At 31.4% G+C, this 19786-nt stretch overlaps 1 protein-coding gene across 2 annotated transcripts in view; it reads left to right on the forward strand.

The window, feature by feature from the left end:
• ELP4 (elongator acetyltransferase complex subunit 4) overlaps nt 1-19786 on the forward strand; it is a 213623-nt gene that overhangs the window by 37141 nt on the left and 156696 nt on the right. The window contains exons 4-5 of one of the 2 annotated variants that reach the window (XM_069469770.1): nt 10531-10662; nt 17867-18009. In XM_069469770.1, coding sequence (XP_069325871.1) covers nt 10531-10662; nt 17867-18009 — 275 coding nt within the window. The remainder of the gene's footprint in view (nt 1-10530; nt 10663-17866; nt 18010-19786) is intronic. The other variant, XM_069469771.1, reaches the window with a different exon arrangement.

Below are 19786 nucleotides of genomic sequence, written 5' to 3' on the forward strand. Positions count from 1 at the left end.
GTACTTCTGCTGAATTGTAAAATAGCTTAGAGAAGAGTATGATGCCCATAGTTGGTGTAATGCATTGGTAATTAAGAGGGTGTGAGGTTAAGCTTCATTAACTGCTGAGGGATTGTATCTTTGGTTTCATTATGCCCTAGAGAACATAAAAAGTGAGAAGGGTCAAACTGTTGGAATCAGATTTTGCTTGTGCATCTGCCAAAACAAAGACCACAAAATAATATAGCAGTAAGCACAGCAAGACATGAAATGAAAAGGAAAAAAATATATTTACATACCTTATGGATAAGGATAAATGTATCTGATGAAAAAATATATACATAAATACTGGAGTATATTTTGGTATTAGAAATTTGTAATAATTTGGTTCAAAGGTAGTGCCATTTTCTTTATTCATGTTAATTTTCTAACTTGTTTCATTTGATTAAAACAGAGAGAAAATTTTTCTTTCCATCCTATCTTCTGTACAGAACTTATGAAGTCTGCTTTTTATTTTTATTTATTCATGACTCTTGCTACCTAATACTTAATAACTCTGAGTACCACATTGCAGAGAAAAACCAAAAATCTGATCATCTTTCTTTTAGAAAAGGCAGATATAACAATACAGTTATGTTCTGTTTGTGCTCTGGGTTAGAAATCAAAGACTGGGGATTTTTAAAAGTGTGAGGGAGGACACTGATCTGTGATTGACAGCTGTAATAGTTGAATATTAAAGAGCTTTATTCTTAGCATTCTCCTGAAATAGAGATTTTATCAAAACATTAATTAAATTTTTCGTTTGATTAGAAACAGACATTATAACAAATGGTATATTACAGATTATAGTAATGATCACTTCTGAGAGGGTCAGTGAGTCACAGTAAGCAGGGTGGGTAATGTTGGCATACTTCAAAAATTTGAAGACTTCCAAATATGATAACATATTGAATAAACTCTTATATTATAAATCTCTGGGTATTAAAAGACAGAAGTACCAAAATGTTCTTTTGTCCTCAACTTCTCATTTTCGTTGAGTCATTTTCACTTCCATTATGAATAGTAATATTGAAACCATTGACATAGAATTTTTACATAATGGATTTTTTTTTCAGAGGTAAAGGATGATCTGATGCTGTTGCCTTAGGATCCATTTTCTAGCATAGGTTAATTCCCTACTTCACAAGATTTAAAAAACATACTGCTAATGATTCTTAATTTGTATTGATCAAATTTTTATTTTTGGTCAGATTTTTGCCTAAAATAATGGTAAGAATATTGAAGAGTAACCAGGTGTTCACATAGATCTTAGCTGGGTAAATTACTCGCATGATAACATTTATCTGCACCCTAATGGGTTAAAATATTGTTCTTTATATATATATTGATGCAACACTTAGAGAGAATTTTGGCCCACTTACTAAAGAAATACCATGTCTTAATCAGATCTGAGATGCCTTTGATTGTCAGATGCATCATAATTAAGTGTACCAAAACGAGAAAAAATCATTACCACATAATTTAGGAGAGAATGTTTCTTTTCACTTAGAATTTTTAATTCTTATTGAAAGAGATTTCTTAGACTTATTTTTTAAATCGTATCACACTTGTACGTAAAAAAAGATGAGCAAAATGTGTAAGGTACCCATAAAACTTCACATTCAGATTACTGCTGTTCTCAATCACTCTCTGGATCATAGTCATTACAATCCATGTTTTTCACAATTTACATTTTTCACATACTGTTCTCTCTGTCATCAAGAACACTGGCAATGCAGCACTTACTTCGTAAAACATGCTCCAATATTGCACCAGATTTTATTCTAAAACATTAACATTCATTCTGCAAGTATTGTTGCAGATGTGTTCTTGATTTTCTTAGTATCAGTGGAAGTATTCTAAAAATCTAGGATTTATATTCTTCCTTACTTGATCCATGTATGGATTCTGGCTGAAATATTGAAGAATTACACCCCTTGCACACCAAGAATAACAATCAAGTTTTTGTGTACACAGACAGTGATAACTTTGTATCTCCTGCCTGGCTGACAATTATGACATATTATCAATTGTAAAATGCATCTTGATTTCAGATGTGGTAACATGTAAAGAAAAAAACAAGTCTTAGAATCAATGAAATAAAGTAATTATATGCTTCATTTTTGATCCTGGGTCTTGATGTACAGACATGCCTCGGAGATATTGCAGGTTTGGTTGCAGACCACTGCAATGAAGCAAGTCAAACAAATATTTTGGTTTCCCAGGGCATATAAAGTTATTTTTACACTCAGCTGTAGTCTACTAATTGTGATAGCATTATGTCTAAAAAATGTATACGTATTTTAATTTAAAAATATTTTATTACTACAAAATGCTGACAATCGTCTGAGCCATCAGGAAATCATAATCTTTTTGCTGTTAGAGGGCTTTGCCTCAATGTTGATGGCTACTGACTGATCAGGGTGGTGATTGCTGAAGGCTGGGATGGCTGTGGCAGTTTCTTAAAAGAAGACAACGATGAAGTTTGCTGCATTGATTGACTTTTCCTTTTACAGATTCTCTGTAGAATATGATGCTGTTCAATACCATTTTACCCACAGTAGAACTTCTTTCAAAATTAGACTCAATCCTCTCAAACCCTACTGCTGCTTTATCAACCAAGTTTATGTAATATTCCAAAATTTTTGTTGTCATTTCAACAATGTTCGCAGCATCTTGACCCAGAGTAGACTCCATCTCAAGAAACCATTTGGTTTTTACCTATCCATGAGAAGCAACTCCTTATTGATTAAAGTTTTATCATGAGATGACAGCAATTCAGTCACATCTTCTGGCTCTGCATCTAATTCTAGTTCTCTTGCTTTTTCTACCAAATCTGCAGTTACTTCCTCCACTGAAGTCTTGAACCCCTCAAAGTTATTCATGAGGACTGGAATCGTAGTCTACACTGAAAATCTGTTTTTTAGCGTAACCACCTTCATCACTGATTTTAGCTGGATTTCCTGGTTAATATGGTGCAGCTTCTACATCAGCACTTACTGCCTCCCCATGCATTTTTATGTTATAGAAAAGGCTTCTTTTCTTAAAACCCAGGAAACACCTCCTTCCTTCCAACTTTTTTCCCTATGGTTTCCTCACTTCTCTCAGCCTTCATAGCATTGAAGAGAAACAGTTGAGACCTTGCTGTGGATTATGCTGTGATTTAATGGAATGTTGTAGCTGGTTTGATCTTCTGTCGAGACCACTAAAATTTTCTCCATATCAGCAGTAAGGCTGTTTCTCTTTCTTATCATTTGTGTATTCATTGGAGTAGCACTTTTGATTTCCTTCAAGAAGTTTTCATTAGAATTCACAGCATGGCTAACTGGTATAACACAAATGCAGGAAAATAATTAAGAACCAAGAACTTAAAATAACTTTAAAATATATAGATTTAATTGAATCAATCAATATGAGTAAGTACACAGTTTTTATATAGTTAAAATGCTCTAAACAGAATGTTCAATTATTAATAGTTCTCTATGGCAAGGTAATCGATGTTTATTTCCCTTACTCTTCATATTCAAATTTTTTTCAAGTCTAAGAATTACTGAATATGAAGAGTTTTAGATTAAAATATCAAAATATTAAATATGGATCATAGACTCTCTTCTACATTACCAAACAAAAAATAATTTTAAATACTCCAAAAAAATCAGTTGTAGTGAACAAAACAAGAAAAGTCAGGGTCCAAAGTTCACCATTCAGTGTGGTTCCAAGCTTCACTCTCACACTCAGACCAGTGAATTAGGACAATCTTAAGAATTAATTAGGGCTGATCTTCTGAAACTAAAACAAATGTTGCGGAACGCAACACTGAATTGGGGATATAATACAAAAGCTAATAGTGTACCACATCTTGAATGGGAATAGAATGCTTTCTGAACCAAGTGATGTGAACATAGGAGTCTGGCATTTCATGAAATCTCACAAGAGAATAAGGAGCCCAGGTCTTCTAAAAAAAAAAAGATTGCATTTAACTTTGCTAAGCTCACATAACCTGAAGGTACAGAAAAGTGGGTGGATATCAAAATACACAGCCATCAAACTATAACTAGAAGAAAAAAACTCAATTTGGAAGAAAACGATCCAAGAACAGAAGGAAATTCCTCCATAGGAGGTTTACAGAAGAGTTTAATAAGAACATGAGTTCAATAAAATAAAATCACAAAGATAAAATAAAACATGAGTAGATAAAAAAGGATAATTGCATAATTAAAACATTATTACCCAATAAAGTAGCAGCAAGGAACAGCCTTGTGACAGTCACACTGAAGTCAGAGAAAAAAAATTAAAACGTTAAATGAGAATATAATTACAATGTAGGAAATGTTTTATTTAATGAAATTAAATAAATTTAAGTAGATAGTGCCTACTATATTGGACAGTGCATGTATAGCACATTCCCAACATCACAGAAAGTTCTGTTAATCATTGCTTGTCTAGAAGATGGAAAAACATATTTATTTACCCTTAACACTTTAAATTGTTTACGGTGTAAAGTTTTACAACTGTTGGTGATACACCTAACATTTATCATATTAACAATGATACATTCTGTTTTAGTATGGAACAGAAAAATAATTTTAAATGCAAAAGGAAATTTTTTAATTGAAATTAAGAAAAAAGAATCTTTAGCTCAAAAAGCATCCAGTGTTATGAGGTGGGGGAGGAGAGAATAATACAAAGCATTGAATACAGATATAGCCCATTTACGTTGTTGATGGAAGAATTATTCAAGCATTGAGGCAGAAAAAGCAAGTCATCTACAAGGGTTGAAGCCTTCAGGCCTCTCTAAAGCATCATTATTTTCCCAAAGGCGGTAGAGTACTGTCTACCTAGTTCTAAGTGAATGAAAATATTATGACATAAACTAAAATGTTAGTCTAGTATTTAAAAAAAGGCAAATATTTTTAAACATAAAAGAACTCCGTGACCTCCCGTGAAAAAAATAATTGAAATTATAATCCATCTACCTCATCAGGGAGAGCTTTCTTGACTACCCTATTTAAAGTAATACATCCCCCCCATTGCTCCCTATTTCTTTCCTCTTTTTTCTTCAAAGTTCATAGCACTACCCTTCTAGAATGTAACTCTATGAAATCAGGGACTTTGTTTACTTTTTTCACTGCAGTTCATGGAGTTACCTCCTAGAAGGGCATAAACTCTATCATACTGTTTATGTCACTTTTAACATGATTTTTTCATTCAACATTATTTTCTAGATGTATCCATGTCACTTCATATCAATCTTATTTATTTTTAATAATATATTATTCTATTTTATGCTTATATAACAGTTTATTAATCTATTTCCTATTGATGGATAATTAAGTTATTTCTATTATTTTATTATTAAAGTCCTCAATGATGATTTTGTATCTCTTGGTGCATGTGTGTGAGATTTTCTCTGAGGCACTGGTTGGTAGGATGTGCGCATTTTCAGCCGAAATTCTTCCAAATTTTTCTCTAAAATGGTTTTACAGTAGTAAAACTGGTAAACTGTTAACTTTCTACCAGTAGTGAATGAGGCTCCCAGTTTCTCTGCTCTCTTGACAATGTTGGTATTTTTAGATGTTTTATTTGTTTGTTTGCCTATATAATGAGTGGGAAATGGTAATTGGTTTTAAAGTACATTTCTTTGGTTGCTAGTTCTTCTTTGTACTTCTCTGCATTGCTTGCAATTATTTTTTAAATCATTTTTTCTTTTAAAGAACATTCTAGAATATGTCCACTGGAAAACTTCTTATATTTTTCAGGATTATGAAATGAACTATAAGTTGAACATTTTGCAATAAAATAATATATTAAATGGAAAACATGTACTTACCACTTGTGCTGAGAAACAATTACAACTTAATAGGGATATAGATTATCACATGAAACATAAGGAGCCAAGAGAAAGTTGTGGTATTAGTTTCCTTGAGAATAACACAAAATCAACCCACTGAGAGTCTTCCAGGAAGTTTATATGGTTCAATTCAATAAGTATTTGTTGAGTAATCTTCTTTGTACTTGTTATGGTGCTATTTTTATAACAAGTACAAAAACCATATATTTCCACATAGTCCCTAAAAACTTAAGGGCCTAACCCCTAAGAAACTTACAGGCCTGATGGGAAAATGAGATTATAAATGTATGAATGTATATGAATAAATTTACATAATTGTAAATGATTGTAAATTTACATAAATGTAAATTAATATGAAGCTGCATGTAACCAAATACCAAAATGTCTGACACAAATGAAAGTGAAATGGTAATTTAGAGAAGGGAGAGCTATATAAAAATATAGACTATAAATATTATATAGTTCCCTTTTATATATACTCCTTTTGTACTGTACTGTAGGTCTTCTATATTCATATGAAGAATGAAGCCAGATTACATTACAGATCCTTGGATCCTTCACACACTTGAACCTCCTAGCATTAGTACTCTTTCTACTATATCATGACCTAGGGAATAGCATAGATATATTTCTGAAAGATTATTAATTATGTATAGGTGGTACCATATCTATATGAAAAATAGCTATAGTCGTATATTTTATAGAATTTCAGTTAATTATATATAGAATTATCTCATCTCCATCAGTTTTGACCTTATCAAAGAGGGCATCCCTGACCACTTTTATTAAAATAGAGCCCCTGCCTTCTTACCTTGCTCTGTTTTTCTGCATTTATTTTCATGTGACCTATTATATATTTATTTGTTTATTTTTTCCTCCCCAAATAAAATGAAACTTATTGTAGAGGCAATATAGCCTGGTGGTTGAGAGCATACACTCTGAAGTAGGACTACTCAGCTTCAAATGCCCATCTCCATCTATCTATCTATGTACCATTTATTTATCAGTAGACAGGATCTCACTCTGTCACCCAGGCTGGAGTGCAATGGTGCAAACATAACTTGCTGTAGCTTCAAACTCCTGGGCTCAAGCAGTCCTCCTGTCTCAGCCTCCAAAGTAGCTGGGTGTACAGGCGCACGCCATCACACTCAGCTATTTTTTTTTTAATGTTTTTGTAGAGACAGGGTCTCACTATGTTGCCCAGGCTGTCTCAGATTTCTGGGCCCAAGTAATCTTCCCATCTTGGTCTTCCAAAGTGCTGGGATTATAGGCATGAACCACCATACCCATTCCTAGCTCCATCTTTTACTAGCTCTGTGGCCTTGGGCAAGTTACTTAACCTCTTTATGTTTTCATTTCTCATTATGTAAAAAGGAGATGATAATAATAGTACCTACCTCATAAGTTTATTATGAACACTGAATTAATGTATCTAAAGCACTTAGAAAAGTGCCTGGATTAGGTTTAGCACTATATGTATGTACTCTTGTTACTAAGTTTGTTCACTGCTGTATCTATAAAACCTAGACCAGGACTTAGCACATAGTAGAGACTCAATAAATAATAATTTCAACATAACTGATACTTTAGTCTTAGAAAAATGTAAGAACTCTTACCTCTTACGGTATATAAAAATTCACTTGAAATATATCAAAGACCTAAATGTAAGAACTAAAACTCTTATAAGAAAACATAGGTATCAATCTTCATGACTTTGGATTAGGTAACAGTTTCTAATATCTAACACCAAAAGCATAAACAACAAAAGAAAAAAACAGATAAGTTGGACTTAATCAAAATTAAAAAAACTTTTGTTCATCAAAGGACATGACCAAGACAGTGAAAAGACAACCCACATAATGGGAGAAAATATTTACAAATAATATATCTGGTAACATCTATGCAGAATAAATAAAAAAAATCTCACAACTCAACAAAAAGATAAACAACACATTTTAAAAATGGGATCAGAGTATGAAAGATGTATTTCCAAAAAAGATATACAAATAGCAAAACCAGCACACGAAATGATGCTCACCATCATTGTCATTAGGAAAATGCAAATCCAAACCATATTGAGATACCGCTTCATACTCAGTAGGATAGCTATTAAAAAATAATAATGACAGTTGTTTGTGAAGATGTGGAAAAATTGGAACCTTCATATATTGTTAGTTAGAATGTAAAATGGTGCAGCAACTTTGGAAAACATTTTGGTAGTTCCTCAAATAGTTAAATGTAGTTACCCTATGACCCCGCAATTCTACTCATAGGTCTATACCAGAAAGAATTAAAAACACGTTCACACAAAAATTTGTGCCTGATTGTTTATAGCAGCATTATTCATGATAGCTAAAAATGGAAACAATCCACATGTTCATCAAGTGATGCTTAAACAAAAGGTAGTATATCTATATAATGGAATATTATTTGGCCATGAAAAGGAATGAAGTACTGATACATGCTACAATATAGATGAACATTGAAAACATTATGCTAAGTGAAAGAAACCAGACACAAAAGATCACATATTTTATGATTCCATTTATGTGAAATGTCCAGAATAGAACAATCCACACAGACAGCAAGCAAATTAGTGGTTGATAGGAGTTAGAAGAGGGAATGTGGAGTGATTGCTTAATGGGTATGGAGTTTCTTTGGGGACTGATGAAAATATTCTAGAACTAGATAGTGGTTGCACAACTCTGAATATACTAAAAACCACTGAATTTTATACTTTAAAATGAATTTTAAATTATTTAGTTATGTGAGTTTTATCTCAATGTAAAATATATATACACATATAAGAAAACATAACTTTTACATGGACGTTAATTGTAAAGTGTACTTTCTGTACATCTTTTGAAAATTTTTATCTTTAAGAGAATGAATGTTTTCTCAATACTAAAATTGAGATCATTATAATTTTCATGATACATAAAAAGTTTTTAATATGGTGAAACATCTACTATGAGAGTAGATACATATTTAATAAAATAAATGAATATATGCTTATCTTTTAATAATGTCATCTTGTTTAGCTATGTTACCTATATTAATAAGAAGTTTCTAATATTTTATTTTAGGACTATTTCTTTAATATTATACACATTAATGTAAGAACATTTCTTTTTAAGATTGGCGTATTTTAAATAATGAGACCGACATAAATTTTAAAATATGTACCATCTCTGTTGAAAAAATTAATTTTTCAAATGTTTGTTGTTTTTATTGAGTTGTGGGCTACCTAGTAATAACTATTATTAAGCATCCCTGGGGTTGAAAAAGATGTTAATCCAAATATTTTGTGCTAAATATTGCCAGTACAAAAATGTATAGCTCTGAGTAATGATTAAGACAATTATTTAACTGACTTCTCATAATCTAACACTTAGTTGATTCTTAATATGTGGCAAGCACCAATCTCTTCATTTGATATGTTTAACATACTTATTCTTTACCACAACCTATTGAAGTGGATACTGTTATCTCCATTTTTCAGATGATGAATAGAGACATAGAGAGTCCTAATAGGTGGTCAAGGTAACCCAGATACAGCTATTAGTGCATAGCAAAGATTTGAAAAAAAATTCTGGTTGCAGAATTCAAACTTGTAACCACTATGCTATATTACACTATATTCCCTCACAAATATTTATTTCCACTGGAAAAAGAAGATACTAATGCCTTGCTAGGAATAATGGATTTAGAGCTTAAATGATATAACTGGTTTCTAATACTGGCATAAATTAAATGATAAATCCACTTTTAGGAGGTGCCTAAAATATGTAATAGCTAATATATTTTTCAGCTGATTAGTTGACATAATTCTAAGCTTTAAGTAAATTTGATGTTGAAAAGTAAAAGTTGTAACTTAGACTAATTTATAACATAACACAAGATTATGTTTACTAATCCAATGTCCCACATTATCTTTATGATTCTGGCTAATAATAAAAAATAAAACAAAATTATTGCATGTGCTTTTTTTCTTCCAGATATATAATAGTTTTTTTTTTTTCTGTATGAATTATTTTCATAGTACCTCCTTACAAAAACATGTTTCTGTGTTTTTTGTAGTCACTCAGTAGGTCCCCTTCTGAAATTAATAAATTAGAATTCAGTATCTCTTCATTTAATCAGAAATTTTAAATTCTATTTTTATTGTTAAAAGCGATAAGCTTACAAGTGCTAAACTAACATTTGATGTGGGTTATTCTTAGTTGTTTGCTTACTCACTGTTTCAGTGAATGAGTTTTTTAACTTCTAGAGTTACAAACCATTAAACAGATTGTGCACATTTTTATTTTTACCTTGTGGCAAACATAACAGTAATTACATGTTATACTTAAGTGCAAATTCCATACTTTAAGTGTGTAAATTTTTAAAAAATAAGCATAGCCTCTTGTTGGAATAGCAATTGATTTTTCTGAGTATAGATATTGGAATATTTTCTTTAAATTCTAGTTCATTGCTAAAAAATTCTGTCCTTTTTCTCTGTTTTAGAAATATCTATATTGTTATGAGTTTGTGCTTATGTCAATTATAAGGCATCAATTTTTAATACATTGGAAAGTTCTAGTGTTGCTAAATTTATGATTTAAGAAAATTGTCATATTTTTACCATAGATGCTCAATAATGTGTCATTTTGTTTTCTTAGGAACTTCCAGCACCATTACTCAATGATAATTATAAAAAAGAACTTGATGAAGATGTATATAATCATAAAATACCAGAATCTAATGTTAAGATGAAAATAGCTTGGCGTTACCAGTTATTACCCAAGATGGAGGTAAGTTAACATACAAACTATTTCTGATGTTTGCAAATGTGTTTGTTTTCATTTTATAGAATCTCTTATGCTATATCTATTATTCTTTAAATGCAATACAATGTATATATGTTTATTTAAATAACTAGATATTTCATTCGTAGACTATGTCATCAGGATGACATTTCTTACAAACAAAATTATGGCAAATTGTTTTTTTTTACCAAAATAGATTATTTTATTTTTTCCATAATATCCACAAATAATCCTTTATTTTATAAATATAAATATATATATTTTATAAATAAATATAAATAATGTGCAAGCCAGATTAAGTGAACTAATAAAGCTATTTCTATTCAGTATGATTACATATATTCAATGGTTCTTTGAAATTACTATTTTTTATTCCTACATATTTTCAGTTATTACATTTCCAAACTCATCTATCTGGTAACCTCACCTATGCAGAAGAGCCAAAGAGACAGGAAATGAAGGGAAAAATTCTGAGAAGTCAAAACAGATACCAGTAATACATCTGTCCACTAAAGCTCCTGAGCTCTGCTCCTAGTGAAGGCTCTGTTCACTTACTAGCTCCATTATTTGATTGTTCACTTCATTCACTTTTCAGAACACATTTAATGTCTGTCAGACATTATCATACTGGTAGAAAGGAGGAAAATTCTAATCTGAATAAGACATAGTTTCCATAGTTTTCCTAGTCTTCCACAGTGCCATCAGTGTTATCTTTCCCAAGAACAGAAATATGTTTGTGATACTCTTGAACTTCAAATGCCTTATTTGGTTTCCTGTTTTCACTGCCTCCTTCTAAATGCACTGTGGACTGTCAATCATAGTACCCTCCTGCTAAGCTAAGACACAGCCTTAGATGACTTCTCTGCAGAATGTTCTGGGTGGTCATTACCAGTTAATGAAAATATGCGAGATGAAACCTCTTTGCTGCGATAAGCCTACCGTATGAAATACAAACTTCTTAAGATTGTATATAAAATCTATACAACTTAATCTAAGCCTACTTTTTTAACTGTAGTCAACCATCCTATGAGAGTTGCTTCATGTGAATTGCTTGTATTTCTGCTGGTAATGCTTCTTACTTCTTTATTCACCAATTCATCCTTCTCCAAATGCAGGTGTTACTACTTATAGCTTTCCATACGTAATTATCTGCTTTCTTATTTTTCTCTATAGAACTGCATGTATTTTAAAGTACTTCTTCCACATTGTTTTATAGTTAATTGGTAATGTAACTCTCCTCTCCACCAGACTGAGAATTCTTTTAAGTGCAGAGAACTTGTTTTCTCTTGTTTCTGCAGCACCTATATTAATGCCCAGATAATCAATAAATATCTAGTGAATGATAAATATATTTATTCACTCAGCAAATATTGATTAAGCATCAACTGTATACCAGGTATAAAAATAGGCACATATTAAGCAATGGCAGATTTTTCTAATTTAGTTGTGAAAACTGTTTGAATAATATGATTTTTAAGCTGTGATTTAAATGACGGTGAACAAACTACAAACTGAAGAGAGAATATTTGCAGCTAATACCATAGAATAAGGACTAATTTTCCTTGCATACAAAGAACTTTTGAAATGAATAAGGAATGGTTTACAACCCAATTTTTTAAAATGGGCAGAAATATGAAAAGGAAATTTAAGTGGCCCGTAAACATACAAAAACAGATACCCAATTATAGTTGTAATAAGGGAAATACAAATGAAAATGACACTGACCTGTCATTTTTCTCTTATCAATTTGACAGTGATCTACAGTGTTTGGTAAGATACTATATTAGCAAGGACGGGGAGAAACTAGTACTCTCAATACTTTCCTGGTGGAAACATAAATATGTACAACTTCTATGGAGAGTAATTTGATAGTATCCTTAAAAATTACAAAAACATATGTCCTTTGATCCATTTGGAAATTTATATCATGAATATGTTTTCTCTGATGTAAATGAAATATACATGAGCTATTCATGCAGCACATTATTAATAACAAAATATATAAATGTCCATCAGTAAGAAAATAGTTAAATAAATTATATGTCTGAACAGTAGAATACTATATATTTGTATTAAAAAGTAAAAAGGAAGCTTTGTGTAATTAAAGTTGTTGCAAGCATAGCCTAACTTGGAAGTGATTGAGAACTGGGTACAAGAGGCCAGGATAAATGTAGTTAGTCTGTTTAGGAAAATATGAGTTAAGTGATAGAGATTAAAACAGATGAGATGTAGGACTTGCACTTGAGAACCCTAAAGAAAAGGAACTTCATGTCTTTGATCTAGGAGATTCATTTAAATGATTGGGCTTAATGATGACTCTTTTGTGAAGAGTAAGTATATTCTAATTTTTCTACTGCTGTGTTCTAAAAGAGTCCATTAAGAACATAAACTCTAAGTTAAATTTAGCTTTTTTGTAAAGACAGTATACCGATCCGGTTACTATATACATAATTTGTTTCTTCCGTTTCCTTTATTTTTACTCTCAGCTAGATTTTGGTCTTTTCATTGGTCATTAACATTATTCAAGTGCAATTATTAGTGAAAATCCAAGCAACAGAGAAACTTAAAGCCTTCTCTCTTACTACTTATTATGAAATTCATTTAGAGTTGGGGAAAAAAATCTTTGTTTCTTTAAAAATGCATTGTTTCTTTATAAATTGTATTCACAGATACTATTCCTGCCCCCTTCCACATATAAATGAATTGTGTTTATTCCATTCTTCCTTTTAGAGTCTGGTATACCTGCCATTGGCTTAAATATCTATGGGAGCAAAATTCCCCAAAGTTGCTTATTAACAAATAAGTCCAATGCTCAGTTTTCAAGATTTAAAACTTGAGTGTTTTGAAAATTGTGCTCTTCTTATAATAATCTTCTTCAGAATGCTTACTCTCCCATTTTCTTCAGATCTCTGCTAAAATATTACTTTATTAGGAGCAACTTCCTATGTCACTCTATGTAAAATAAAGCCACTATCATCTCCTTACTGCTTTATTTTTCTTCAAAGCACATATCATCGTTTAAGCTAGCAGATAATATATCTATTTTATTATTATCATCTATCTCCTCCTACTAGAATGAAAGGACTTTGACAATTTTGTTTTACTGACATATAGTGGGTGCTCAATAGTTATTTGTGGGATGCATGCATGAATGAATCATATGTAAATTAAATGTTAAACTGAGTTAAGTTGTATTAATTAATACAAATAACAGCTTATATTGAATGTATAGTCAATGGTCAAACTTAAGTTTATTGTATTTACAATGAGTTGTATCAAGTTTAGAAAAAACCACCTTCCAGTTTCTTTGTTTTTCTATAAATTATCACCAGCATGTGTATTTGCCTGTCACAGTAATTTTGTATATGATGATTTGCCAAGACTGATAGGCTTTGGCAATCACTCATCATCATCTGCTTTATAAATCTGGGCCTTACTTTGCTATTCTCAGTTTAACAAAATAAAATAACCTGGGTTTTCTGTATTTACTTGAGACAAAATGCAGTTAACACTATTATAGCTTAAGATTAAATAAATAGTTCAAAACCAGATGTGTTGATTATCAGAAATACCTTTTAAAAAAAGTTGTCACCAGATCCTAAGAGCATAGTCATATTCCCACTTAGGGAATACAAAAAAGGATAAGAATATGCACACCTAAATCAATAATAATAGCTTAGTAAAGCATAAAGCAGTACATCATCCAGTTGTATGGATGTCCAGGGATGTCTTGTTTGTATTAATAAAAGCCCCCCTTTTCTCACAATATGATTTTGATTCTCCCAGGTAGATGTCCCCTCTCCTTCCCTAATTATCAACCCCTATTCCCTGCTCACCCCATGAATTGCTAGCCTATATTCTATTCTGAGACTTAATTTCTTCAATATTGTAGAGCGCTAATGCCATGACCTATAATGGCTCCAGCAATTCATGGCGGTGTATTAGGTCTTCATTATGTTAAATTCTTATGACACTTTGGCTCTCTATCTTAGTGGTTCAGCCACAGCAGTCCTGTGATAGATGTGTGCATGTATAGATGACCAACAAATATTGTTTTTTCAATAAGGCAATGTAATTACAAAGGACAGAAAGGGATCTTCTGATTTCTAGTGCATCATGACACAATAATAATAATTAATAACATTTACATAGTGCTTTATAATTTACAAAATATTCATTGCCAGTAGTTCATTAGGTTTGCACAACAGCCTTGTACAGTAATTTTTAGCTCCAGGTCTTAGTGATTGAACTGAGGCTCAAAGTGTTTAGAAACTGTTTGGGTTCTTGCTGCCTGTTATGTCATACTGAAAAACAAGAAATAATAACAGTGGTAAGAAAAGGTCTTATTTAAACTGTTTGTGGTGCAGCTTTTCTCTGTAAGTTTTGTTTCTTCGTAATATACTGGAGCTGAGGTATGATATTGTTTTGTTGCTCTCTTTTCCTCGTGTACCCCATCAGAGTTCATTTTCTTTTACCATAGTAACCATTCCATTTTACTCTCTTCCACAGATGACAAAGTTAAAAGATAGTTTATGAGTGAGAAATAGAAGTTTTCATAATATAAAACTAAAGCAACATGTTCTTATCAAACTAAGTAAACTCACTAGTTATTGATGATATTTTTAAATGCATGTTTTATGGAGTTGATGACAGTTTTTTGTGGGCAGTTATATTTACAGCATTTAGTTATCTTTTATGGAGGAAATGTTTAAGACTTTGTTTTAAAGTTCTAGGCCTCAAAAAGTTTCAGTGTTTCAAAAATCAGATTATATGTTAATGCTATATATTTTGGGTAGGAAAAACTTGGAAAATTGTTTTTTCCTGTAAGAATATATTTTCATTTTTTTTATTAAAAGGTTAAAGTTTTTATCAGCAATAAAATTTCATGTCTACCTGGTAAATATTTTAGCTGCCATATCTAATCTTAATTTCTAAATAAATTAATAATTATAATGAGAAAAGCTTCCAATTTTATTTTTACAATTTAATGAATTATTTGTGTTCTATATGTAAAAACTGTCACAGCATGAAATCAAGTTTCTGCCTTGATTCATCTGAAATCTGAGATTTCTATCACATTAATATTGTAATTAGAAACATTAATAGAGACGGCAACTTAAAAAGCATACTTTGCTTCTTGGCAATTTAGCATATTTCTCTGAGTGCATAGGACTTCAAGAACCTTCACTCCACTAATAAATTTATTAACTCAAACTTAAAAGAAGTGAAAAGTCTCTCTTTCTTTCTCTCTCCCCATGGCCAGTCTGCTAAAATAGATTATTCATGCTTATTTGATTCAGGTAGGCTTTTGCAAGCTTCCCTACTAGGCCTGGGAATGTGGTACATTGAGGCCTTTTCAGAGGCTTCTGACATAGACCAAGCTTTTATTGCATGGTGTTTTATTATAGCCAAATCCTAGTCTCCACCCAGTTTGTAGGCACTCTGCTTATTCTTTTGAATCAGGAAAGGTTATCACCTACCTTAATCCATGCGGCAGCATGGATTAAGGACACCAGTGTGCCCCAGGATTCTCAAAGAGGATCCTGGAAACTTCTGTTTTTTTCTTTTTTGCTGTCTTTACTAAATTCTATTGGGCCTTAGGGGGATTTGCATCTGAAATGGGCAACCTGGTGTTTTTCTCAATGAAGACATCAGATCAAAGTTCAGTTAGTCAAGGCCCTTCTAAAACATTAAGGGGGCTTGGACTTACACAATAAAAAGATGAGCTCTAGCAGAGATTGCAGTAAAAACATTCTGAACTATAATCCGGATAAAGAATAGATTATAGGCCAAAGAACAGACCTTGTTTAAATTGCTTTAGACTAATAACTTTACATTTAAAAACTTTACACCCTATTTTTAAGAAACTATTTTAATGTTATTAATTTATTCGTGAATAGTTTCATGATAAATGGATAAATTATGTTTTGGGAATAATAATTCTGTACATAATTGGATTGGAAACATTAGATTGAAACCCAGTGATAGATCTCTTTCATTAATAAAAGTAAATAGTACCTCATGGGGGGATGAACAGTCATTTTATTTAGAAAATAAATGTCAAACCCATGGACTCTGAATCTGAGAAAAGTTCTATTTCTTAATGTTCTTAAAAATTTTCTATTCCATGTTACTGTATAATTTAACATTTATAGGCATTTAATTTAAGAATATGAATCTTTGAAATCTTAAATGCAAAGAAAATATGTTTATTTAAATTAAAAAGTTATCACTTAGTAAGATAAGAATCTACTATGTATAGTTCTTCAGTGCCTTCAGAGATTATCTAATTTTGTTGAATGTTCTGAAACTTGTCTGTTAAACTTGAAATAGGGGTGTATATGTATTTCCCATGTGTTGAATGAAAGAAATTAGCCCAAAGTCAATTCAAAGCAATATAATGCTAATGTTATGTTAGTAGACTTTTACTATCCTGTGTAAATAAATTCAGTGTCAATAGTTATAAGAGTTTCTGATAAAAACATAATTTGTTGGAGAAATTGTTAGTAGAGAACACAAAACAGGAATTATCAATGAACTAATGATTATGCCAGATTCTGATTGATCTAATGTAGTTTACATACATTCTCCCACTTTATCAGGTGCCTTGTTCCTATCTGGAGTACTGCAGTACATTTTATACTACAAGTTTAAGTTTGTAAGAAATATTGAATTTACATATGTATTCTCTTGTGAGAATTTAGTTTTAAAATACTCAAGTTTAATATATTTAAAAAGCTGGTTTCTTTTGGGCCTTTCATCAATGAATGAATGTGGCTTAAGTTTTCATTTAGTTCTTAGCAGCTGTGTTTTTAATTTGTCGTTAAAACCTGAAATCTTAAACATTAATTAAGAATTAAGTATATTAAATTTTTGAACTTAGGAAGGTATACAATATAATGAAAAAAAAAGAAAAAAAACTAGAGAGCTGTTTAGATTCCTACCAAACTTAAGGCACCACTAGTAGTGAAGAGAGATGAAATGGTTGGTTTCTAACTATAAATAGTTTAAATAATAAAGTTTGTATGCTTCTTTGAAATTTAATAAGTCTATGTATATCAGCTCTTTCTTATTAGTATAAAAGTACATAAATATTGTTTTGCTGGATATAGGACAAAAAAATTGTAGTTTAAAACAAAAATTTTTTTGAACAACAACCTATATGTGTTTTGTTTTGTTTTGTTTTTAGCAGATTGGACCAGTATCATCTTCAAGATTTGGTCACTATTATGATGCATCAAAAAGGATACCACAAGAACTAATTGAAGCTTCAAAATGGCATGGATTTTTTCTTCCAAAAAAAATATCTTCACCTCTTAAAGTAGAACCTTGGTAAGTTAATGACCCATGTAACAGCAAATTCTGATTCCAAAGAGTAATAGAATGCCTTTTTATCACATTTTTTAAAAGAATGCATATCTAAGGGTAAATATCCTAATAGTAAATGTTACTTTTCTATATATGACCTTAATCGTATGTTTCATAATATTAATGCTAGTTCCCAATTTTTGACACACATTGAACCAGACATACCTATGTGTACAGGGTTGAGAAATGGGTCAAAATAACTATTCCATAATTTCTCAAATAGTAAAAAGTTAGAAACCAGATTCAAAGTCAGTTCTCCCTGATTCAAAAATCTGTGTTAGCAGTAATACTATATTGCCTCCATTCGCGGAGTGCTTAAGAAAATAAATATAAAATATTCATTCAGTGTGATACATTTATTTATTTTTTTTATTTTTAGGAGATAGGATCTCTCTTTGTCACCCAGGCTGGACTGCAGTGGTGCAGCCATAGCTCCCTGTAACCTCAAACTCCTGGGCTCAAGCAATCCTTCTGCCTCAGCCTCTCAAGTAGGTGGGAATACAGAGGCACACCACCATGCCCAGCTAATTTTTAAAAATTTTTTTTAGAGACAGGGTCTGACTATGTTGCCAGGTTGGTCTTGAACACCTAGGCTCAAGTGATCCTCCTGTCTTGGCCTCCCAGAGTGCTAGGATTACAGGCATGAGCCACTGCACCCAGCCCACCATGATGTATTTACATGAAAAATAATACAGTATTACTTTTATGATTTAAAAAATATATTTTAAGGATAAAATTTTTTTATGCTACAGTACGGAGTTTTTATTTATTCATTCAACAACGGAGGGAAGGAGGGAATTAACATTTGTCAAGTATCTATTCCAAGTTGTGCACTCTTCCAGACGTTTGACCATGGGCTATTTCATTTAATTCTCCTAAAAACCCTCTGAGAGAAGTTATATTGGCCCCATATTATAGGAAGCTTCAGGTTAGAGTTGCTAAGTAACTCTCGCACTGTTGCAGGCTGTACATGACTGAGCTAACACCCAAACCCAAGTTTCCAAAATCTCTGCTCTTCTTTTCTGTACCATGCTGCCTCCATTTACTGAGGCAGTGAATGTACAGCCCACCAAGCTAGGTGCCAGAAAAATTACACCTTGATCAGCTGTGAGGATATGGTCCTATAGTCTTTAAAATATATATTTTCTGAATGTTTTTTGAGAACTAGCAGTTTTGCACAGAATAGGAAAATTTATAGATTTTAATTATCAAGGCAGTATTTCATTTCATAGAGTTAACTGATAATTCATTTATTTCATATTAAACTTAAATGCTTAATTAAATGTAATTAAATTTTAAACATGTAATTAAATTAATTTTCAAAATGGGTGCTTTACCATGTGAGATTTATTTTAATTTATGAAAAGCATGTGCTCATTTCACTAAAATGAACTTTACTGGTTCATTTATAAAACAGTAAAGCTAAGCCATACAGTTGTCTGTAGTTTTCCTATAATTAAGACTAGAGGATATAACTATGTCCCACTACCATATGTTAGCATATAATATATAATTTCTAGAGGTGCTGTTAAAACATGTAAAGGTGTTTTTTATATTGAGAAAAAATAGCAGGTCATTTGAAATTTGCAGTAACTAATTTAAAATTATTGGTAGGTTTGCCTATGGAAAATGTTCATACATGCAGTTTAAATTTTCAAATTAAAGCCTAGATATAAAAACCTGACATGCATCACAGTAATATTATCAAGGTGGTTTTCTTTGGGTATTTTACTATCATAAA

This window comes from Eulemur rufifrons, chromosome 6 (genome assembly GCF_041146395.1).
Source record: "Eulemur rufifrons isolate Redbay chromosome 6, OSU_ERuf_1, whole genome shotgun sequence".
In the NCBI taxonomy this organism is placed as follows: domain Eukaryota; kingdom Metazoa; phylum Chordata; class Mammalia; order Primates; family Lemuridae; genus Eulemur; species Eulemur rufifrons.